The sequence below is a fragment of the Pongo abelii genome, chromosome 4 (genome assembly GCF_028885655.2).
Source record: "Pongo abelii isolate AG06213 chromosome 4, NHGRI_mPonAbe1-v2.0_pri, whole genome shotgun sequence".
In the NCBI taxonomy this organism is placed as follows: Eukaryota; Metazoa; Chordata; class Mammalia; order Primates; family Hominidae; genus Pongo; species Pongo abelii.
In genome coordinates, this window is record NC_071989.2 from 89,868,697 (window position 1) to 89,891,545 (window position 22,849).

General features: G+C 40.8%; 2 protein-coding genes across 3 annotated transcripts in view; one reads left to right on the top strand and one right to left on the bottom strand.

The window, feature by feature from the left end:
• Positions 1-2,390: 2,390 nt before the first annotated feature.
• On the bottom strand, positions 2,391-4,877 carry RPS23 (ribosomal protein S23). Its single transcript, XM_009240867.3, has 4 exons — positions 4,644-4,877; positions 4,021-4,180; positions 2,729-2,849; positions 2,391-2,586 (listed from the first exon to the last, which is right to left on the bottom strand). Exons 1-4 carry the CDS (start codon positions 4,645-4,647, stop codon positions 2,440-2,442), a joined length of 432 nt encoding a protein of 143 aa, XP_009239142.1. The 5' UTR covers positions 4,648-4,877; the 3' UTR covers positions 2,391-2,439.
• Positions 4,873-22,849, top strand: part of LOC100441661 (V-type proton ATPase subunit S1-like protein) — a 46,352-nt gene continuing 28,375 nt past the window's right edge. Inside the window, exons 1-2 of one of the 2 annotated variants that reach the window (XM_054555711.2) lie at positions 4,873-5,032; positions 7,299-7,350. In XM_054555711.2, coding sequence (XP_054411686.2) covers positions 4,873-5,032; positions 7,299-7,350 — 212 coding nt within the window. Of the gene's footprint in view, positions 5,033-7,298; positions 7,351-21,919; positions 22,171-22,849 lie in introns of those variants that run through there. The other variant, XM_054555712.2, reaches the window with a different exon arrangement.

Below are 22,849 nucleotides of genomic sequence, written 5' to 3' on the forward strand. Positions count from 1 at the left end.
TTTTTTCTTAAAACAGGTACTGAGTATAAAACTATAAAACAATATGAGAAGGTCTCTCTCTTCCCTCAAGAGTGTATGACTTTGCTGCCCAGGATGATCTTGAACTCCTGGCCTCAAGCTATTAATATCTTCCCAACTCAGCCTCCCAAAGTGCTGGGATTACAGGCATGAACCACAGCGCCCAGCTTAACAGGATTTTTCAGAGAGAAGAAGTTTTTAAATTTTAATGAAATCCACCAACTTATCTATTTTTTCTTTTATGGCATGTGCTTTTGGTGTAATGTCTAAAAACTATACCTAAGCCTAGGTTGTAAAGATAGTCTGTGTTTTAAGTTTTATAGCTTTCCATTTTACATTTAGATATATGATCCATTTTGAGTGAAGTGTGTATTACATGTAAGGTTGGGGTTCCTTTGTTTGTTTTGGTCTTTGACAAATGGAAGTCCACATCATTTATTGAAACTCTTCTTCCTCCATTGGTTTTAAGATAAATCCGTTGGCCATACTTCTGAATGTCTATTTATGGATTCCCTATTTTGTTGATCTGTATTTATGTCTCTCCTCCATGGATACATGAAGGAAAGGGCCTCGGACACAAGGCGGTGGGGAAAGGGGCTGGGGGGCCACACAGAGAAAGGAGAAGGCACTAAGATCAGGCTCAGCCGCTTCTGGATCTGAGGCGCCGGAGATTATTTATGGGTCAATCTGGCAGCCTCTGGGCCTCAGGTAGGACTGCTTAGCAGTGAAAAGGGCGTCCTGGGTGCAGCCAAGAGGGTACAGCTGCGAGCCATTGTTGAAGGTGTCTTGACGCATCTGAGAAGGCAGGGGAACCAGGCCACATCCCTGGGCGCCCGCGCTGTCCCACTCCCTTCCTGGTGCGCCCCACCCCGCGGTCACAAGGACCCCACCGCCTGGGGAGAGCTGCCCACCCCGCGCCTGCCGCCCGGGGATTGGAACCGCGCTGCAACCGCGGCCTCTTTCCCTGGTTCTGGCCTGGTGAGCGAGGCCTAGCAATCTCTCCCGCATCACAAAGGGTTGGGTCAGTTAAGGCTCATCCGAAAGCATCTGTTGAGCCCCTGGGAACAGCTTAGCCAAATACTGACTGCAGCTATACGTTAGTAAACACTGGTGCAAACCAACAGGCAGCCTTTCCGCCCTTGTGGAGGGAGAGACTAGCAGCATCATCAAGAGATAAGCCCAAGTGTGCTGGAAAACACACGAGCTCTTTATTAAGAGCAGGCGACATGCAAGGCAAGGCACCATAGTAACAGGAACAGAGGTCCTGAGGCTGGATGTGGAACCCAAGTTTGAGGATCACCAACTGAGACCAGTGTTGCTGGAGCGCAAAGAGCCAAGGAGAGAAATGGCAGGCTAAGGCTGGAATATGCAGGTATGAAGCACAACCTGGGTTCTTCTGTGCCATGGCAAAGGTTCTGCTCTTGATCCTACGGAAAATGGGCAGCCAAAGCAATTGTTTTCCAAAGATCCTAAACAATGTGAAGCTAGGCTTTGATCAAAGAGCTAATTAACCCATACTTACTATTTGTTAACAGGAGTTTCTTACATCAGATTTAAAGCAGAAGGTTCACAGCTTCATTTCAACCATGCCACTGTATCCATAAAAACTCTGAAACAAGTATTTGTGGACAGCAAAATCCACATGTACTCAATACCTAGTTTAAATTATCAAAACACAACCAATCTTGTCTCTACACTAAACCACTTCATTTGCTGACTGGTCTTTGAAGACATGAACGTCTCTGACAACCTCATGAGAAGACACTGAAAACATGGCTTGTCATATACCTTATCTCCCTTGCCTGGCATATACTTCCATCAACTAAGTGGTCCAATGCTTGTATTCTATTTTAAACACAGTAATGTAGACACATTACAACACAGATCTTGACACCTTTAAATAATAAACAGAGTGGGGAGCAATTTTGAGTTTACTATTTATCATCTTGGGCCTCTGTAAGATGGATACAAGAATGTGCATTTCCAAGGGTACCTAAGATAATCTATGTGCAATGAAATTTGGTAACTGAAGTGTTGCACCAGATATGGAAAATACCAAGAATAAAAAAGAAAGTATCTCACTAGAATTTCAGTGAGTTTTTAAAAGTTCCTTTAAAGTTCTTAAAGTAATACTACAATACTGCACATTTATTCCAGATATATCTCATTTTCTTATTCCAAAGGATGAGGGAAACTGTGCCAGGTTACAAATGTTATTAACTCTAGAGAATCCTGAAACAACCCTGTCTTATCGTCTCCTAAAATTGGTACAGGTCCTGCGTATGCTGGTTTAGGATAAAAAAAAAAGGGGGGGGGGGGTGGTAAAGAACATGATCTTTGTGGTGAGAACAGGGGATAATAAGATACAAACATTTTTTGGCATATGAAAATTTATTGCTACAGTGTTTTCACCATTAAAATTTATGATCTTGGTCTTTCCTTCTTGCCTTTGTATAGGGCCAAAAGAGACACATTGGCTACTTTGACAACCTTAAAGCGGACTCCAGGTATATCACCAACAGCATGACCTTTGCGACCAAATCCAGCAACCAGAACTTCATCGTTTTCCTGGAATAAAATAAAAAGTTTATTTCTGGCGTCAGTGGCGATCACAAAAATACTTTCATGTGAGGAAACTCCCTTGCATCAGATTAAAATGTGAGGGAAGCCACCCCAAGAACAGAAGGTACAATAGAGTTGAAATACTCACCTCAATAAAGTTCAAGCAACCGTCGTTGGGTACAAAGGCTGTGATTTTCTTGCCATTCTTGATCAGCTGGACCCTGACACACTTCCTAATGGCAGAATTTGGCTGTTTGGCTTCAACTCCTCTGAAATACAAAAGGCATAGCACTGTGAGCTGGCTTTCTGAAAAAGATAATTTTTTCACATTAACTAGAGAACTAATGAGAAACTGTTTCTGTCTTTTCAATCTAACCTCAAATGGCTGAGCTGAAGTCCTGTGATGTCAACCTGGTTTTCTGCCAGTCTTAATTTCATTAGCACAATGGGGAAATTTCTAGACCTTTTACAGTTATAAAAGTAGACTGGAGGGGCAGCGTGGGCCTGTAGTCCCAACTACTTGCGAGGCTGAGGTGGGAGATCTATGCCTAGAAGGTCAAGACCGCCAGCCTGTGTAACAAGGGACCCTATCTCAAAAAAGAAGAAAAAAGGTATTTGAGATAAGAATTAGAAAGTCTGGGCTGGGCACAGTGGCTCACGCCTGTAATTCCAGCACTTTCAGAGGCCGAGGCACGCGTTATCACCTGAGATCAGGAGTTTGAGACTAGCCTGGTCAACATGGTGAAACCCCACCTCTACTAAAAATACAAAATATTAGCTGGTGTGGTAGTGGGCGCCTGTAATCCCAGCTACCTGGGAGGCTGAGGCAGGAGAACTGCTTGAACCTGGGAGGCTAAGGTTGCAGGGAGCCTTGCGCTACTGCACGCCAGCCTGGGTGACAGAGCTAGACTGTCTCAAAAAAAAAGAAAAAAAAAAGTCTGGGTTCAAATGACTCTACCATCAAATATGATAGAACTATATGAAATTATTATTTTTAAAAAGTCAAAACCAGTCAAATACTGGCAGTTTCATGTCTCAATCTTAGGTGTATGACCTCAGCTAATTCTGATGCAAGTCACTTCTCTTCACCTTAGCTTTATCAAGTCGAAAAATCATTTGATTGCAGATTCAATAGCTGACACGTGCCATTTACTTATAACAACTCCCACAGTAAAGGTGTTTGTGTTCTTTACTTCATCATTGCTAGTATCTTCTCCAATTCCTCCCAGGCCAACGTTAAATAAAAACCTTAACTACCTGATTCTCAAAAACTAATTTTACCAGCTTTTAAATAGAACAAACGCTTTGCAATTTTACCCCACAATGCCCAAATGAATACTACTACACAAAAACCTGCAATTACTTTCAAAACAAGAATTCCTAAGTTTATGTCTCGAATTCATATAATAAACTAAAACTTGACGGGAGCAATGGACTTACACTTTTTCCAGCACGATTCCTTTTGCATGAGAAGCACCTCCAAAAGGGTTGGCCTTCAGGGCTGTGCCCAAATGAGCTTTCTTATACTGTTTATCATGCCACTTCTGGTCTCGTCGGTGACTACGGAGCTTCCTAGCAGTACGAAGTCCACGACACTTGCCTAAAATTTAAATATTTTAGTTCTTCCGCAAAAACACGCCATCTACGTGTTTCCCATCTTCTAAGACACTCGCTTCACCTGGAATAAACCCTTAAGCCGACTGGCTCTCGTACTATTGTCCTGTGGGCCAAACATTTGGCCTTCAAGTTCCCCTAAACCGACTAATAAACGTTAGAAGAGGGCTCCGGAGGATGTGTTCTCCCAAAGAACGAGGCCCCCCTCGAATGCTCGGGAGGAAGCGCTGGCCTCCCTGCGTCCCTCGGTACCCCGACCTCGGCGGCCTCCGCGCCTCAGGGGCCCCTTCCGCGCCGGACCATGTGCCTCCTGGAACCGCGCTTCCCCGGCCCTCCCCCATGGAGCCTCTCCATGGCATCTCCCGCCCTACTCTATTCGCATCCGCCCGCCCGTCCCCAAGACCCCAAGTCCCGCTTGCGGCGCCCTTAAACGGGCCACAACAGCTCACCCATCCTGTCGGCGCCACGGGCCTGAGCGAAAGAGAGAAGCGGCGTAGGAAGGAGCCACAAGCCACCGCGAGCAAGCCCCGCCCAGCCAAGGACCCCGCGCCGCTGTCTGCGCCGCGCCTGACCCGAGGCTGAGGTCTCTCCTTTGAAAACGACGCGTTTGCATCACTTTCCTGAGCCAGAATCTGCGTCTTATTTAATTTGCAAGAAATTCAGAGATATCTAATTTGCATGGTTTTTTTTCCCCCTTTTTCTTGTGAATGCTGGAGACTGGAGGAACATGGACTACCAATCCCAGAATGCGTTGCATGGGACCCGCTCACTGCGCAGGCGCCCTTGCCCAAGCCACTGCGAGCCGGACGCGGGGCTGGGCTGGGCTGGGCGGAGCTAGGTCCGAGTAGGAAGGAGTCTCTGAGCTGAATCTTTGTGGAGTGGAATGGGGCGGGAGTCCTCCAAGTAGTCTGGAAAATTAGGCTTCTGAGCCTTAATTCATACTCATAAGCAGCTAGTGAATTGTAAAATATAGTGAAGCAATGTAGTGTAGTAACTAAAAACCCCAAGCTTTGGAACCAGATTGCGCCTTTAACACTAAAGTTGCCGTTTATTTTGACTGGCGAGTCATTTATTTATTTATTTATTTTTATCTTTATTTTTTCTGAGACAAGGTCTCACTCTGTCTTCCAGGATGGAGTGCAGTGGTGCGATCTCGGCTCACTACAACCTCCGCCTCCCGGGTTCAACCGATTGTCCTACCTCAGCCTCCTGAGTAGCTGGGATTACAGGCGTCCACCACCACGCCTGGCTAATTTTTGTATTTTCAGTAGAGACGGGATTTCACCATGTTGGCCAGGCTGGTCTCGATCTCCTGACCTCGAGTGATCCGCCCGCCTCGGCCTCCCAATGTGCTGGGATTAGAGGCCTGAGCCACCGCGCCCGGCCATTTAATAACTCTTTAATACTGTTTCTCCTGTAAGATGAACTAGCTGTGAGAGGTTTCTGGGATATTGGTTCACTCAGCAAGGATGTTTAAAAATGCCTTATATGTGCCAGACACTGTTGTAGCTACCGGGAATATGGCGGTTAAATTAAGAGGGTGAAGGTTTCTGCTCTGATAGAGTTTATATTCTAAGTGTGAGAGGACAGACTAGATAGATAGATGTAAATTAAGTAATTAAATAGATGATTTTTACATACTGTAGAGCTATAGAGAAAATATAGCTGGATGGGTGATAGTGACTTGGGGATGGGGGTGGCTACTCTGGATAGGGTAGGTAGTTTAAGGAGACATCTCTGTGCAGATGTAGAATGGGCTAGTGCTTTCTAAGAAGTGAAAGATCAGCGAAGAAGGGGAGCATAGTGACTGAGGAGTCGTGTGGCATTACATGGGGTCTGAGAGTTACACAGGAACATGTGGCGCCTGTAGGCCATGGTGAAGCCTTTTTCTACTCTTCTGGTGATTTAAAGCCATTGTAAAGTTTTGAGCATGGGAGTAGGTAGCAAAATAAGATTTATATTTTTATGGGGTTACTCTGGCTGTTGAGAGGAGAAAAAGACATGAATCTGGGAGGCCACTTGGGAAGGTATTGCAGTAGTTCAGATGAGAGATGATGATAGCTTGGACCCTCAGTGGAGATGGTGAAAAGTGGTTGGGTCAGATACACTGTTTGGTGGTAGAATGAACAGAATTTGCTCAGGACTGTAGGATGTGAGAGAGGAGTTAATTACAGCACTATGATTTTTGACCTCAGCACTTCGGTGAATTGTAGAGTTGTGAGTTGGGTGAGTTCTAAAGTGGGAAATATGAGGAGAGGAGCAAATTTCAAAGGAGGCAATGAAGAGTTCTGGTTGGATGTGTTAAGTTTGAACTGTCAAACATCCAAGGATGTGAAGTGGACAGTTGGATATATGATAAGAAGCTCAGGAGTAATCAATGAATAAATAGTATTAAAACTATGGCTCTGGTTGAGATAGCTTAGGTGATGACTGTAGGTAGAACAGAGAAAGATTAGAGTCCTGAGCACATCAAAGTTTAGTGATACAGAAGAGAAGGCAGGTGAAGCAAAACAGATGAAGAAAGAGTGACCAATGTTACACTCTGTTCAAAGCCAAGTGAAGAAGGGAGTGAGAAAGTGTGAAAAGAGATAAGATGAGGACTGAGAATTGTCTTTTGGACTTGAAAATTTGGAGGTTACTGGTCACTTTGTCAAATGGGGATTCCACGGAGTACTGAAAGTGAAAGGCTGATGGGATCGGAGCGAAGAGAATATGGGAGGGAAGGAAGTCTAAACAGCAAATATAGACAATTTTTGAAAGACATTTTTTATGTGCAGAGAAATGGCACCCTATTTGTAGGGGAATGTGGAGTTGGAGGGTTTTATTTTTAAGATGACAACTTTTATGACATTTTTATATGCTGATCAGATTGAGAAAATTAAAAATGGGTTATTCAGCAGAGAAAGGGGATAATTGCAGGAGCAACTCCTTAAGTAGACTAGAAGGGTACCCAAGTGGAGGAGTTAACTGTAGGAACAATAACAGTTTATGTACGGTAGTAGAGTGACGGGTACAGCTGCAAGTAAATTGGAAGATTTGATGATAGGAAGTTGTGGAACTTCACTTTTGACTTATTTTTTCAATTTTTTCAATGAAATAAAAAGCAAGGCCATCAGTGAAGAGAAAGAGTGGGAGAAAAAGGTTTGAGGAGAGAAGGTAAGATGTGAAATCATCATCAATGATAACAATACAAGCATTAGATAGTATTTACTATGTGCCGGATTCTATTTTTGGCTTATATTTATTAACTCATTTTATTCTCATAAGGAATTTTACTGAGGGACAGATAAAGATAATTTTACTGAGGGATAGATATACAAAAAATGAGGCTTTGGTGAGTTTAACTTCCCCAAGATCACATATTTAGTAAGTGGTAGAAGTAAGATTTTAACCCAGGTAATCTTATATTTGACCCCTCTTATACTGCCTCCTAATCTAGAATGGTAGGAAAATGCATTGACAAGAAAATAGGTTTGTTGAGCAGTTCTGAGAGCCCATTTGAAATCTGTTTATGAAGTGACATCAGTGAGTTATGTGTATTTCTTCAGATTCATTCAGTGAAATAACTGAATAGGTGAGGAGGTGGATTTAAATGGCTGGGGTTGAGGTCTAGTCAGATAAGTATGATGGAAGGCGGGCAAGGGATTATTTGCAACAACATAGATGAACCTGGAGGACATTACGGTAAGTGAAAGAAGCCAGGCACAAAAAGGCAAATACTGTATGTTTTCACGTATATGTGGAATCTAAAAATTTTGAATGGATAGAAGCAGTGAGTAGAATGGTGGGCCTGGGAGTTTGGGGGATTTGGGGAGCTGTTGGTCAAAGGATACAAAGGTTTAGTTTGACAGGAGGAGAAAATTTTCAAGAGACTTGTTGAATAACATGGTGACTCCAGTTGACCCACAAACAATATGGATTTGAATTGTGTAGGTCCACATACAGGCAGATTTTCTTCTGCCTCTGACACCCCGAGAAAGCAGAAACTCCTCTTCCTCTTCCTCCTCCTCAGCCTACTCAATGTGAAGACTGTGAGGATGAAGACCTTTATGATGATCCATTTCCATTTAATGAGTAGTGAATAAATTTTCTCTCCTTTATAATTTTGTTATTAACATTCATTTCTGTGGCTTAATTTATTGTAAGAATATGGTATGTAATACACATAACATGAAATATGTGTTAATAGGCTGTTTATGTTATCAATAAGAGTTCCAGTCAACAGTAGGCTATTAGTAGTTAAGTTTTTGGAAAGTCGGAAGTTATACACAGATTTTCTACTGTGTGGGGAGGTCAGCATCCCTAACCCCCATGTTGTTCAAGGGTCAACTGTATAAATAACAAAGTTTATATTGAAAATTGCTAAAAGAATAGATTTTAAGTGTTTTCACCACAGAAAAATGATACAAAAGTATTTGAGGTAATGCATATGTTAGTTAGCTTTATTTAACCATTGTACAATGTATATATATTTTAAAATATATTGTACACCATAAATATACGCAGATTTTGTTAAAGAATAAATAATTTAAAAATAAATTAATATTTAAAAAAGATGGAGCCACACAAAAAGTGATTACTCAATGAAATTGTGTCACTGTCTCACACTGAAAGCAAAAATCAACTCCGGATAAATTAAGGGCTTAAATATCAACAAGAAAACTTTGAAATTCTTAATAGAGAACAAAGGTGAATATCTTTTTGAACTTAGGAAAGGAAAATGTTTCTACACATGATAAGAATGATAAATTTGATCATATTAAAATTAAGACCCTCTATTCATCAGAAACATCTGAAAGAAAGTGGAAACACAAGTTCCATACTGAGAATTGCTATTTATAGCCACAAAACTTACAAAGGATTAATATTTTAAAAAATTTCTGGCTGGGCATGGTGGCTCACACCTGTAATCCCAGCACTTTGGGAGGCCGAGGCAGGGGGATCACGTGAGGTCAGTAATTCGAGACCAGCCTGGCCAACATGGTGAAACCCCCTCTCTACTGAAAATACAAAAATTAGCCGGGCGTGGTGGCACATGCCTGTAATCCCAGTTACTCAGGAGGCTGAGGCAGGAAAATCACTTGGACTGAGGAGGCAGAGGTTGCAGTGAGCCAAGATCGCTCCATTGCACTCCAGCCTGGGCAACAAAGTGAGACTCTGTCTCAAAAGAAACAAACAAAAAAATCCCTTCTACAGAACGATAAGAAAAGAACAAATAATACAATGAGAAAACATGACAAAGGACATGAATAGACCAGCCATGGTGGCTCACACCTGTAATCCTAGCACTTTGGGAGGCTGAGGCAGGTGGATCACTTGAGGTCAGGAGTTCGAGACCAGCCTGGCCAACACAGTGAAACCCCATCTCTTTACTAAAAATACAAAGAAAAAAAAATTAACTGGGCATGGTCACGTCTGCCTGTAGTCCCAGCTACTTGGGAGGCTGAGGCAGGAGAATCGCTTGAACCCGGGTGGCAGAGGTTGCAGTGAACCAAGATCACACCACTGCGCTCTAGCCTTGGCAACAGAGCAAGACTCCATCTCCAAAAAAAAAAAAAAAGACATGAATAGGCATATCATAAAGAAGGAAACATGTATGACCCGTAAATATTTGAAGAGGTATTCATCATGTCTGATTATGATATAAATATTAAACTTAGTTGAAATTAGTTGGGGGACTACTTCCTCTTTTTCTGTTGTCTCTAAGTGTTCGTATAAAATTGGGATGATTTGTTCCTTGAAGATTTAGTCAAACATCCTGTAAAACCATTGGGGCCTGGTGTTTTCTTTTTGGGAAGATTATTAACCACAGCTTAAATCTCTTTACTAGTTAAAGAAATACTTGTAAAACTGTAGGTTTTTTTTTTTGAGTCAGATCTGGTAAGTCATTTTTCTAGGAATGTATCCATTTCATCTAAGTTTTCAAAATTATTTCATAAAGCTGTTATGACATTCTATTATGGGTATGTATACATATGTGTATATATATGTATATATACATATGTGTGTATATATGTATATATACATGTGTGTATATATGTATATATACATGTGTGTATATATGTATATATACATGTGTGTATATATGTATATATACATGCGTGTATATATATGTATATATTATATATTTGTGTTGGAAGGTTCCAAACTATGACTTCAGTTTCTTTAGTAGATGTAGTGCTATACAGGTTATTTTTTCTTGAGTGAGCTTTGATGGTATGTGCCTTTCTGGGAATTTGTCCATTTCATCTAATTTGTCTAACTTATGGCATGAAGCTATTTGTGATATTCTCCTATTATCTTTTTAATATCCATAGATTTATAGTGATTTCTCATCTTTCATTCCTGATTTTGGTGATTTGTGTCTTTTCTCTTTCCTCTCTTGTTTCGTGGTCAGTGTATTAGTCAAGGTTCTTCAGAAAAACAGAACCAATAGAATGTATAAGCATGCACATGCATGCACACACACAGGGAGGATTTATTATGAGAAACTGGCTCATGCAGTTGTGGAGGCTAAGAAGTCCCACAATCTGCTGTCTGCAAGCTGGAAACCAAAGATATCAGTTGTTTAATTCAGTCTGAGTTTGAAGGCCTGAGAACTGGGGCTGCTAACTGTAAATCTTAGTGCAAGGGCCAGAGAAGATGAGATGACATGAGATGTCAGGGAGAAATAAGGGGCAAGTTCCTTCTTCTGCCTTTTGTTCTATTTCAAGCCCTCAATGGATTGGATGATGTCTACATTGGAGAGGGCAATCTGCTTTACTGAGTCCCCTGACTCGAATGCCAATCTTATCCAGAAACATCTTCACAGATACACCCAGAAATAATGTTGAATCTGGCCATCCCTAGGGCCAGTCAAGTTGATACACAGAATTAACCATCACAGTCAGCTAGAAGTCTAACAATCTTATTGATCTGTTCAAAGAACCAGCTTTTTGTTTCACTAATTTTCTGCTATTTTTATTTATTTATTTATTTTACTTTTTTTATTTTCTTTTTTTTTTCAGCATGTACTATCAAGCAATCTACTGGTTTTTTTTTTGTTTGTTTTCAATGTCATTTGGCCTTTATTATTTACTTTCTTCTGCTTGTTTTGGACTTAAATTTGCTCTTTTTCTTTTTTTTTTTGGTTTATTAAAGTGGAAGCTTAGATATATTTTTTTAATTCTTTCTAATTTGGTCTTGAGGTCTCTCTCTGGAGAGTGGCTGTAAAATACATCCTTGCTGTGATCGCACTCCCTGATGGTTATGGATGCTTACAATGTACATTTCATGGGACACTTCTTTATCCTGGGGGATGGATGGCCTAATAATGCCTAAGTGTCTGACCCATGCCCAGGTGTCCCTTTCACAGTACGCTTCTTTTACTGGCAGACACCCTGTGGTTCCTTGTTGACCTGTGTCTAGTTTATACCTACCAAGATAGCCTTTCTCTAGGAGAGCCCTGACCAGGAAAGCAGTCTGGGTTTGTCAGCAGATGAAACACAGAGGAGGCAGCACAACAAAACACACCACATAACAGAAGCGGTTTGATTCCTTGACAGAGCCCAGAAAGAATAGGGCAGCACACCTTGCAGGGCCGTTTGGGACACACATGCTCAACCAGTGGGTGGGGGCAAGAGAGAGGCAGAGACAGAGGACTTGTGGGATTAAAGCATTTATTGGGGTCCAAAGTATTATCCAAGCAGGTTTCCCATGGGGAGTTTTCATTGGTGAGTTTAAAGCAAGCAGGCATGAGTTCTGTGGGGCCACGCTGTGACTGAGAGATGGTTGCTGTGACTGAGAGATGGTTACTGTGACATTTCCGTGCAGTCCGTGTGGGGTGTGGGGGTCAGTGGGGCATGTCCATGGGGCTGTATCTAGCTTCCCCATAGGGAGGTTGTCAACTGGAGGCAATTGTATCGGGGGCTATCTAGATCGACCACATTGAGGAACTGGGAAGAGGCAGAGAAATGGAAACTGTGTCAAGTGTGACTAAGCCCTGCTCTGGCATGAGAAAGTTCAACTTATATTCAGAAGTGATGCTGAGGTAACATAACATTATAGAATTCACTACAGTCATTGATTTGAAACCTTCAGGCTTTTCTAATATATTTAATGCTCTACATATCCCTCTAAGCACTGCTTGAGCTGCATGCCTCAGGTTTTGGTATGTTTTGTTTTAGTTTTAATTCAATTCAAAATGTTTATTAATTTCTCTTTTGACTTCCTTTTTGAACCATATATGTTACTTATTTTCAAATATTTGGGAATTTCCAAATATATGTGAATTTTCTATGCACATTTGAAAAGAGAGTATATTCTGCTGATGTTGGGTGGAGCATTCTATAAATATTAACTGGCCCAAGGTGGTTGATAGAGCTATTCAGGTCTTCTGCATCCTGTATTCAGGATGATAGCGACATTAAGTGGAGGGAGGTGAGGATCATATTTGGATGTTGGATTATATTTGGATGTTGGATTATGGCTTTCAGTAATGAGCTTAATTATTACATTTTTATACATTTTAAAAATCCCACAAATAAAGCATGAACCAATGGTCAGAGTGTGTTATGAGCCAAGTTTTATAATTACTATTTCTCAGAAAAGAAAAAAAAGGGATTTAATTTTTGTTTCTTAGTGCGTTAAATTTTGAATTTTGCACTTTGTGATGAACTTATTACTTAATTTGGAGCCGGAAAGGAGAAGGGACTATCCTTTGATATTGGACTCTAAAGTTCCCTAAAAGAGTCCCCCAAAAGATTCTGCTTGGAGTTAGAGGAAAAAAAACAAGACCCCGGGGCTGCAGACCGGTGAGGCAGCAGGAAAGTAGAGGAAGGTGAAGTCAGAGAGGTGGGCAGGGCCAACTTGTGTCCAAACTGTAATGAGAAGCACTGGAGGGGTTAAAGTAAGAGAGTGACAAGATCAAATCTACATTTTAAAATGCTCACCGTGCCTGCTATAGAAGAACCATGACAGAGGGGCAAGGCCTCAGGTTATTTAAGGAGGGGGCTGCTACAATAGTCCAGGTGAGAGGGAGTAGGTAGTAACTTTGGAGGTGGAGAGATGTCATACTCTTCAGGATATATTTTGGAGTTAGGTCATGAACGAAAGAGCAAAAGAACTGACATCATCACTGTCACCATCGCCACCATCACCTTTTCTAATATGTACTGAGTGTTATTTTGGTGACAGACATAGGACTACTAAGCATTTCACATGCATAATATCTTTTAATCCTCAAAATGTTTGTTCCCTATGTTGTAGGTGCTATTAGCCCCATTTTACAAAGAGAAAATGGAGACTTAAAGAAGTTAACTTAACTTCTTTGTTTGTTGGTTTTCAGATTAGTAATAAGGAAGAATTTTGATTTTTAAGTTTAGAAAAAATTTTAATGAACGTGAACTAAATAAGGCACAAAATAGATGGAAGCAGAATAGACAAACATGGGGAAAACTAGAGAGTTATCGTTAAGATAAAAGTATTTTTGTTGTAGGTTTCAACCTGCTATCTTTGGGTTACTATAGAGTATATGAAAACCAAGAGACACCATCACTAGAGAACCCTATTTGGTAGCTCTTGCAATGTGGGGGGAGTGGGAGCAGGAAGGAGAACAATTTTCCCTCTTTTCTGTTATCTTCCAAGTAGAAGGAGTTTAATTAATGAACTGGTTTCCATCTGTCACTTTACTCATCCTATGCCAGGTAAGGATGTGTGACATCTGCAACACATTTAGAAAGAGTAGTCTGAGCATGTTCAGCTTTTCCTTTTTGAGACCCAGCCTGACCACAGAGCATGCATTTCCCGTTTTTTTCCTAGGCAGGCCTTTTTCTCCCACCAAGAGCCTAGTGCTGCCAGGATAGGCTGCCATGTCTGTCTTCTGGTGGGAGGGCTCAGTTACAATCCATTTTGCTCCTACTTTAAGCTTTCCTCCATTCTCTGTCCTGGCTTTGCACACCAATAAAGGTGGCATTTGGGCCTCTGCTTGTCTTACCCCTTGTGCTATTTCTCATTTGGTTTAACATTTAGTTGGGGTAGAAAGGCATTTCTATTTGATTTCTCTCAGAGACACCCCACTCTTTCCAACCAAGAAGAAAGATAGGTCTTCATATATTAGATCAGTTGATGAGGAGATTTAGGTCAAGAGTGATCATGATTCTTAATAGCACCCTGGGCAGAGCTAGCCATTTTGGGAGAAGAGCCAAAGGTTTTTACAATGTTGACGATGAATACTGGAACATTTAGGGGGGTTGGGAATGATTCCTAGTACTTTAGCTAGAAAAATGGAGGCAGCAGTTGCTATGGAAATGTGACAAATTAAAATAACAGCTTTAAGTGAGCATGAAGAAGCAGTGAGGGTAAGACCGATGATTACGTGCTCTGTGTAACTACTCATGATGAATGTTGAGTGCTTCATTTTCCTGATTAAATTATTAAACACAATTTTTTCTTTATCCAAAATGAATGATATTTCTTTTCTTTCTTTTTTTTTTTTTTTTTTGAGACGAAGTCTCGCTCTGTCCCCCAGGCTGGAGTGCAATGGCGTGATCTTGGCTCACTGCAACCTCCGCCTCCCAGATTCAAGGCATTCTCCTGCCTCAGCCTCCCGAGTAGCTGGGATTACAGGTGCCGCCACCATGCCCGGCTAATTTTTTGTATTTTTAGTAGAGATAGGGTTTCACTCTGTTGGCCAGGCTGGTCTCGAACTCCTGACCTCGTGATCTGCCCACCTTGGCCTCCCAAAGTGGTGGGATTACAGGCGTGAGCCACTGCACCTGGCCTGAATGAGATTTCTTATCCTCTCATTGTAGCTACTGCCTGGTGCAGTGATTATTTCTTCTCACATCTATTCCAAGGTAGAACTAAAGAAATAAGTCTGTGTTGCCATATGATCTTACTAATATTCAGAGCTGATCTTTAAAATCTGGTTATTATAATTAAACCTCTGTGTAGGATCTAGGGGGAATTGACAAAGCTGTTCTTTGATGCTCTTTGTAAAATTCCTGGAAGGGAGGTATAATTTTAAGATGCATATTAAAAGTTATTCTCCAGGTGTTCTTGAGCTTGGCTGAGAACCAAGCAAAGGGAAATAAGCTTCTATTTCAGTAGGGACCTTTGAGTTCTAAGAAAAGAAAGATGATTTTGCTTACTAGGAAAAGAAAGATAATTTTTCTCACTGCAATGTGAGAAATGTGTTAGAATCTCCTTCCCTGGAGAGATTTCAGAACTGGGTAGATGGACCAAATCTGTGTTGTCTATGAGTTCAGTGGGGGAAACAGTTGATCTTTGGTGATAGAGCATGGCAGAAGTGGACTCTTGCAGCCCTTGCATTCCACAGTAAAATGAAAAATCATCAGGATTACTTCAAGGTTATTCAAATATAATATGTAAATGAGTATGATGTATAAATATAAAAATTCCTACCAAAATAAGCATGCAAAATGTCAGACACTTTATATTATTAAGACTTTATCGCTTAAAGGGCTTTACTGTAAAACAATTTATTCCTTTAAAAAAAAAAGAACAAGAGAGAAAAGGAAGGAAATAGAGGAAGAAAAAAGAAAAGAAGAGAAGGGGTTCTTGGTTTGTATTGCTGTACAAAAGAACAGAAGCAATTTTTCTATTGATTTAAAAATTGCTTTTTGATCTCGTTGGTTCTAGCAATCATTACTAGTTATGAGGATAGCCAAAATGAATGACTCTGTAGCCAGTTCATAGATGCAGCCATTTTGCATACTATGGAATAGTGTGTTTATGTATGTGTGAATTTTAAAATTACTTAGATGGGTTTTAAGTTAGAATTCACAAATGTATTTAATTATTTAGAAAATAATATCTTGGAGTTGTTACCAAGTAGTTGTATATAATACTCCCTTTGAAACTAAGTGTGCATGGCCGGGCGTGGTGGCTCATACCTGTAATCCCAGCACTTTGGGAGGCCGAGGCAGGTAGATCACCTGAGGTCAGGAGTTTGAGACCAGCCTGGCCAACATGGTGAAACCCCATCTCTACTAAAATTACAAAAATGATCCAGGTGCAGTGGCTCACGCATGTAGAGTCCCAAGCTACTCGGGAGGCTGAGGCATGAGAATCGCTTGAACCAGGGAGGTGGAGATTGCAGTGAGCTGAGATCATGCCATTGCACTCCGGTCTGGGCAACAGAGTGAGACTCCATCTCAAAAAAAAAAAAAAAGAAAAGAAACTAAGTGTGCTGGCTAATTTATATCCAAATAATTCATTTTGCCCTTGTTATAAATGTGACTTCAAGGATAAGGCAACATCACATGGCACATATTCTCAACTTGAGTTTCATCTCAGTGTCTCTGTCAAGGTGGACACCGCAGGTACCTGGTGAGAGCATGTTTTGAGGGTAGTGGAGGCCTTTTCCTTCCCTGGGACCCAGGTGTGTGAGGCTCAAGTCTCTCTTCCTAGTCTTGCCTTGATTACCACACTAAAAGTGTCATTTAGCAAATCCTTCTAATAAAGGCTCTTTTGTACTTTAGGTAAAGAAACCCATATCAGAGTGTCTTGTCTATTATATACCTACCACTTTGTCTCCTTCATTTAATCAGCCATTGCCTGGGGAAGAGGTGGGGCTGACCTCAAGAAAGGTCACTGGTTTGCTGGGTGAATATCCCAAAGTTGTTTACATTTCTGCATGTTACTAGGCTGGGAGGATTTTGGGGGCAAGGACTGTATTTTTCACTTTGTATTCCTGGTGAAGAATCTGGCACGGTGACACTCAGTATTTGTTGAATGCACAAATTTGTTTCAAGAACAGGTCTCCTGTCTTAGTTTTAGCCTGAGCAGCCCAGAACACAATTAAGTGCTATTAATCTGGCACATCATCTGTGTTCCAAGAAGTCAAAGGGAAACCTAAAGTGAGAAACATGAACATTTAAATTAAAAGCACTTACAACTATTTAATATACCATCCTGATTCTAATTAATGCAGAAGTTAATTTGATGAAAATTGGTAGAAAGCATGGCAGCAATTTTGCTCTGAAATTGATAAAGAGTTATACAGTACCTTCTGCTCCTTGGGGAATGGAGGGTGCTATGAACTGGTGTAACCTGGATTTTGTCTGTTCCCATTTTCGAGTGGCAGAATTCTATGGAATACTTGAATTAATTGATTTTCCCGTTATAGTTGCCTAAAGACTCAGGCCTTGGGAGTCATAACCATGTGGCACAAAGTGGGAATTAATTATGTGGCATTTTTTGATAGGATCATTCATTCATTCTGTATATTTTACTGAGCACCAACTTGGGCTCCAGGTATATATCTGTCAAATAGACATAGTATCTGCCCTCATAGAGCGTGCCTTGTGATGAAGAAACAGCATCAATAAGTACACAAGAAAATAAATCTCTCAGTGCAAATTGTGATATATGTTATGATGAAAGTGAATAGAATACAGGGAGAGCTAGAGAGGTGTGAGGTGACTTCACAGAGAGAACAGTATGTGCAAAGTCACTTGGGTGCAATGGAGCTTGGCATGTTGAGGGTGCTGAGAAGCTGAGTGCGAGCCAGTGTGCCTGGAACGTGTTCAGGAGGAGGAGCTGGTGTTAAATGAGGCAAGAGAGACCAGCAGGGGCCATGCCATGCCGGGCTTTGTAGGAGGTACATAGATTTGGATTTTGAATCACTATGCAAAGACCATTATAATTGATTTAAACATTTATGCAACTTTTGGTCTGAGAGCGTTGAATGAATAGAGACTGTGCACCTGTTAGTCTTCTTAAGGTAAATATTAGAATTCTTAAGTTAGATCCATTTTTGTTCCTGTGGGAACACAATTCTATATGGTCATATGTGATCATGGGAAGATAGATTTTTGATATTCAAATATTCAGGTAACATATCATTTAGTTATATATAGTAAATCAAAAAATAAAGCAAACCCAAGTTGTGTCCAGTTGTAAAGAAGGCAGCATGGCTGTACAACTTCCTGTTCTCCTGTGGAGACGGTAGAGGGGAAATTTTCCATGTGCCTCTGCATTTTCTGCCTGTATTGTGAGCTAGTCCCTAACTGCTCTTTGTTCTGAATACCTTTTCTAGGATGTTTGTATAGGGAGAAGGCTTGAACGGTAGAAATCATGTCCCCTTTGTAGCAAAGGACAGGTTTGCTTATAGTATTGGAAAGTAGAGGTAGTGTTTCCCCTTAGAGCAAAGGGCAGATAGGTTTACTACTCACTACAAAAAAACTGGGGCTCCTTAACCTCGGGGTTTCTCTCCTGAAATGAAGCCCACTGTGTGTGCAAGTATCCATCTGGGCCTACCTACATTACTCCAAGGGGAAGGGGAACTGACCAAATATACTGATGCTTGTGTCACTTGCTGTGCGGTGAGTAATAAAGTCCTTTTCTCTGACCCAGGAGTCTGTGTCTTCTGTCAGCATCCATAAAACTGTCAGGCTAACTAGTTAGCTTCTAAGTGAATAAAATCTCAGACCCTTCACAGTTCTTCACAGAGGCTCCTCAGCAGTCCAAGCGGGAAGGTACAATGCCAGGCAGGTGACACCCTAGTGCTTTGCAGCCTCTAAGATGTCCAATTAGCATTTCTTGTCACGGTTTTTCTCCTCCAAAGTCACAGGATGAGCTGTTCTCAGACAGTCACATCTTAAGTGTGACTTCTAGTCTAAAATACATGTGTGAAACCTACTAGCTACTAATTATTATGCCTTGAATATTCTTAACCAAGTGGGAGAATGTTTCAACAACAGAAAGAATACTATGTTAAAATTTTAGGATCAGGACATAAAATCTATTAAAATGATACTTTATTTAAATTAAAAATATTGTGTGTGTGTCTGAAAATGTAACCCAAGCATATTTCCATGAAAGATTCTTCTTTTTTTTTGAAATGGAGTCTTGCTCTGTTGTCCAGGCTGGAGTGCAGTGGCATGGTCTTGGCTCACTGCAACCTCCGCCTCCTGAGTTCAAGCGATTCTCCTGCCCCAGCCTCCCGAGTAGCTGGGATTACAGGCACCTGCCACCATGCCCGGCTACTTTTTTGTATTTTTAGCAGAGACAGGGTTTCACCATGTTGGCCAGGCTGGTCTCGAGCTCCTGTCCTCGTGATCCACCCGCCTTGGCCTCCTAAATGCTGGGATTACAGGTGTGAGCCACCGTGCCCAGCTGAAAGATTCGTATGTAATAACTACTAAGGGACTAACACTGTCCTGTCTCAGGGTTCACAGAACCATTATTGTCACAATGCAGGGTCGTCATTGGCTTCGGCTCTCACTTTCTCCTGACCAGGGCCTTGAGGAGTAGGCACTGCCACTGCTCCCGTAAGAGAATACCAAGTACTGCTGTGGCAGCTGTAGGAGATGTTCTGTATCTTGCCTGTCCAATACAGGGGGCACTAGCCACAAGTGTCCACTGAACGCTTCAAATTTGGCTTGTTTGAATTGAGATATAAGTAGCATGGTGGCTCATGCCTGTAATTTCAGCACTTTTGGAGGCCGAGGCGGGAGGACTGCTTGAGCCCAGGAGTTTGAGACCGGCCTGGATAACATAACAAGACCCCCATCTCTACAAAATATAGAAATAAATAAATTTTTAAAATTATACACTAGAGTTCAGATTTAGGGCAGAAAAAGAATGTAAAATGTTTCACTAATAATCCTTAAAATTGAGTATGTTTGAAATGATAGTATTTTAGATAGGTTAAATAAAAATACTGTTAAAATTAGTTTCACCTGTTTATTTTTACTTCTTTTTAATGTGACTAGAAAATTTTAAGTTCCATATGTAGCTCTCATTCTATTTCTATTGAACAATACTGTTCTAGATCCTTGCTACTCAAAGGGCGGTTCTCAGGCAAGCAGCATCACCATCATCATCATCTGGGAGCTGGTTAGGAATGTGGTATCCTACACCCCACTCCAGACCTACTGGGTGAAAATTTGCATTTTAACAGAATCTCATGTGATTTGTATGCACTTTACACTTTGAGTAGCTGAGCTTCCCTAAGATTAGGACTGGCTGGTTTAGCAAACTAAAAATATAAGATGCCCAGTTAAACTTAATTTTCAAATAAACAATTATTAAATTTTAAATATAGTATGTCCCAAATATTGCATGGAACATACTTATATTAAAATCATTTGTTGTGTTTCTGACATTCCACTTTAACAGGTTATCCTATAGGTTATCTGTCAACGTTACCTAAAACTAAACTTCTCTTATCCAGACCTGCTTGTTACTTGAAATTCCACAGAATGAGGAAAAGAACAGAAAGAGAAAAGGAGAGGTGAAGAGTAGAAGCTGGGTGAAATGAAAACAGAGAAGAAAAGGGAGTATGAGGAGGCAGTAGGAATTAGATGGGGCATGGAAAGGCCACATTTAAGGCCAGCGACCCTTTTTATTTTACAATTTTTGTTAGCAACTTTCTTCCTTATTCCTGCGTTCTCCCACTTCCTCTAGTCATTCTGCTTTATTCTCCTCTTCTTATTTTCTGTTGGGGTCCCCTGAACTATGTTGGAAGAAAGTGGTGTGTGAGAGGAATAGGAATGTCTGCTCAGCACCAAGACTCCAGCTTTCCTATAGTCCATCATCTCTGAAATTTCACTTACAAATAGCCCTTTTCCGCTACCAGTACTTTGTCTTTAAGCCATCAAGGTTCCTAAGTGCCCCAAATGGTGACACTTGACACTTTAATTTTGGAGGATTTTCTTTATTGTGGCATTTTAATTGTATTTTTAAAAAATGTAAAACAACTCTTAGGAATTTTGTCGTTTGTTTTGTTTTTCAGGCTTTTTAGGGGAGTGAGGTGAAAGGAGAGGCCAGCGGGGAAGGAATAACAATAGGCCCTACTCTATTTAGCTAAGCATTGAGTTAAGAAGAGGCTTTCATGGCCTGGCGCGGTCGGTCGTGGCTCACGCCTGTAATCCCAGCACTCTAGGGGGCCGAGGCGGGCAGATCACCTGAGGTCAGTAGTACGTGACCAGCCTGGCCAACATGGTGAAACCCCATCTCTACTAAAAATACAAAAATTAGCTGGGCGTGGTGGTGCATGCCTGTAATCCCAGCTACTCGGGAGGTTGAGGCAAGAGAATCACTTGAACTCGGGAGGTTGAGGTTGCAGTGAGCCGAAATCGCGCCACTGCCCTCCAGCCTGACAGAGCAAGACTGGCTTAAAAAAAAAAAAAAAAAAAAGCCTTTCATCCATGATCCCATTTAATCGTCACAACAATTAAGTGTGTCTGTCCCCACTCCACAGATGAGGAAACAAGGCTCCAGAGGGAAAATAACCTGCCTGGTGTCAGCTTGCTTACTGGTAAGGAGGTGGCCAGGCACTTCAGCTTCTGACTCCAAAGCCAGTGCTCCTCACCATTGCTATCCACACCTCTTGGCAAATGGAGGCTTATGAATTCAACAGGAAACTGTGAACTAGGACATATATGTAACTTTAGGGAAGTTCCCGAGATTTTTATTTATTCACTTGAAAAATACATGTAAAAATATATACTTCATAGATTTTGGGGAGAAATTAATAGCTTCCTGAAGTGTAGTATGAAATATATAATAGTATGACATATATGTAGTATGAAGTATATAAAATAAAGTCTTAAGAGTTATATGACAGTATCAAAACAATGCAAATTTCTAAAATGAGCTTAAGTGGCAAATATATTTTCTTTAAAAATTGGCTCCTTAATAATCTTTCCATGAGATGAATAATTAAAAACCTAAATATTTGTTTCACGCTATACTCTCAGCATTATCAGACCCCTCCCTTCCTCCCCTCACCATGGGATACATTCTGAGAAAGCTGCCCTGTTATTGGTTAAATATGCTGTCAGTCACATGGCATGAAAAGTACTGCCTCTGCTCTGTTTGCATTTATGAATTAACAGATGTGCTTGCTTTGAAGAAACTGATTCTTTTCTTGATGGGAAAAAAAATCTTGTTTAGTTTTTCACTGATTTTTTTATGTATAGGATTTTCACTAACCTTGGACCATATATTTGCCAGGAAGAATGTAAGGTGAGTAACTGCACATCTTTTAAAGCAATGTATTTGTGAACTTAAATGCAAGTATGAAATTACGTGGCTCTGTAATTTCTTTATGTTGTTTCATATCTACATTTGCTTGTGATTCAAAATGGGTAGGCTAGATCATACAGGTAGCTACAAAAATTATTGACCAGAGTTTATGCTTAAGGTAAAAATATAAGCTTTTTTATAAGAGACAAGGGTTATTTGTTCAAAATATCCAAGAAACTTTTGTAGTATGTATCAAAGTATTTATCTGTGAGAAAATGACTCCTCAAATCAGTTTTCAGATTTCTTTTATACTTACAAGTAAATGTTAATTCCACAGTATCCCCTGCCATTATTATGTGAGAAAAGAGTAAGAAAAAAATTGAAAACCTCAGAAATATATATCCTGTCCTTCAAAGAAAAGGTGTTAAATTGTTTTAACTGTTAAGAGATGGCAATTAAATTCCTGTTTCTATTTCTGTTGTCCCTTTGGCTTCTTTTTACATCATATAAGGAACACTTAGAGCTTTTTCTATAAAAAAGAATATTCAAAATCTGAATAGCAATTAAGGTATGTCATGTCTCCCACTGACTCATTGTGTGCCATCTCAACAAATGCTTCAGGGAATTTAGTGTGAATACAGTGGACAGCAGCAAGCAGGAGAATCTGGCAAAACTTGGG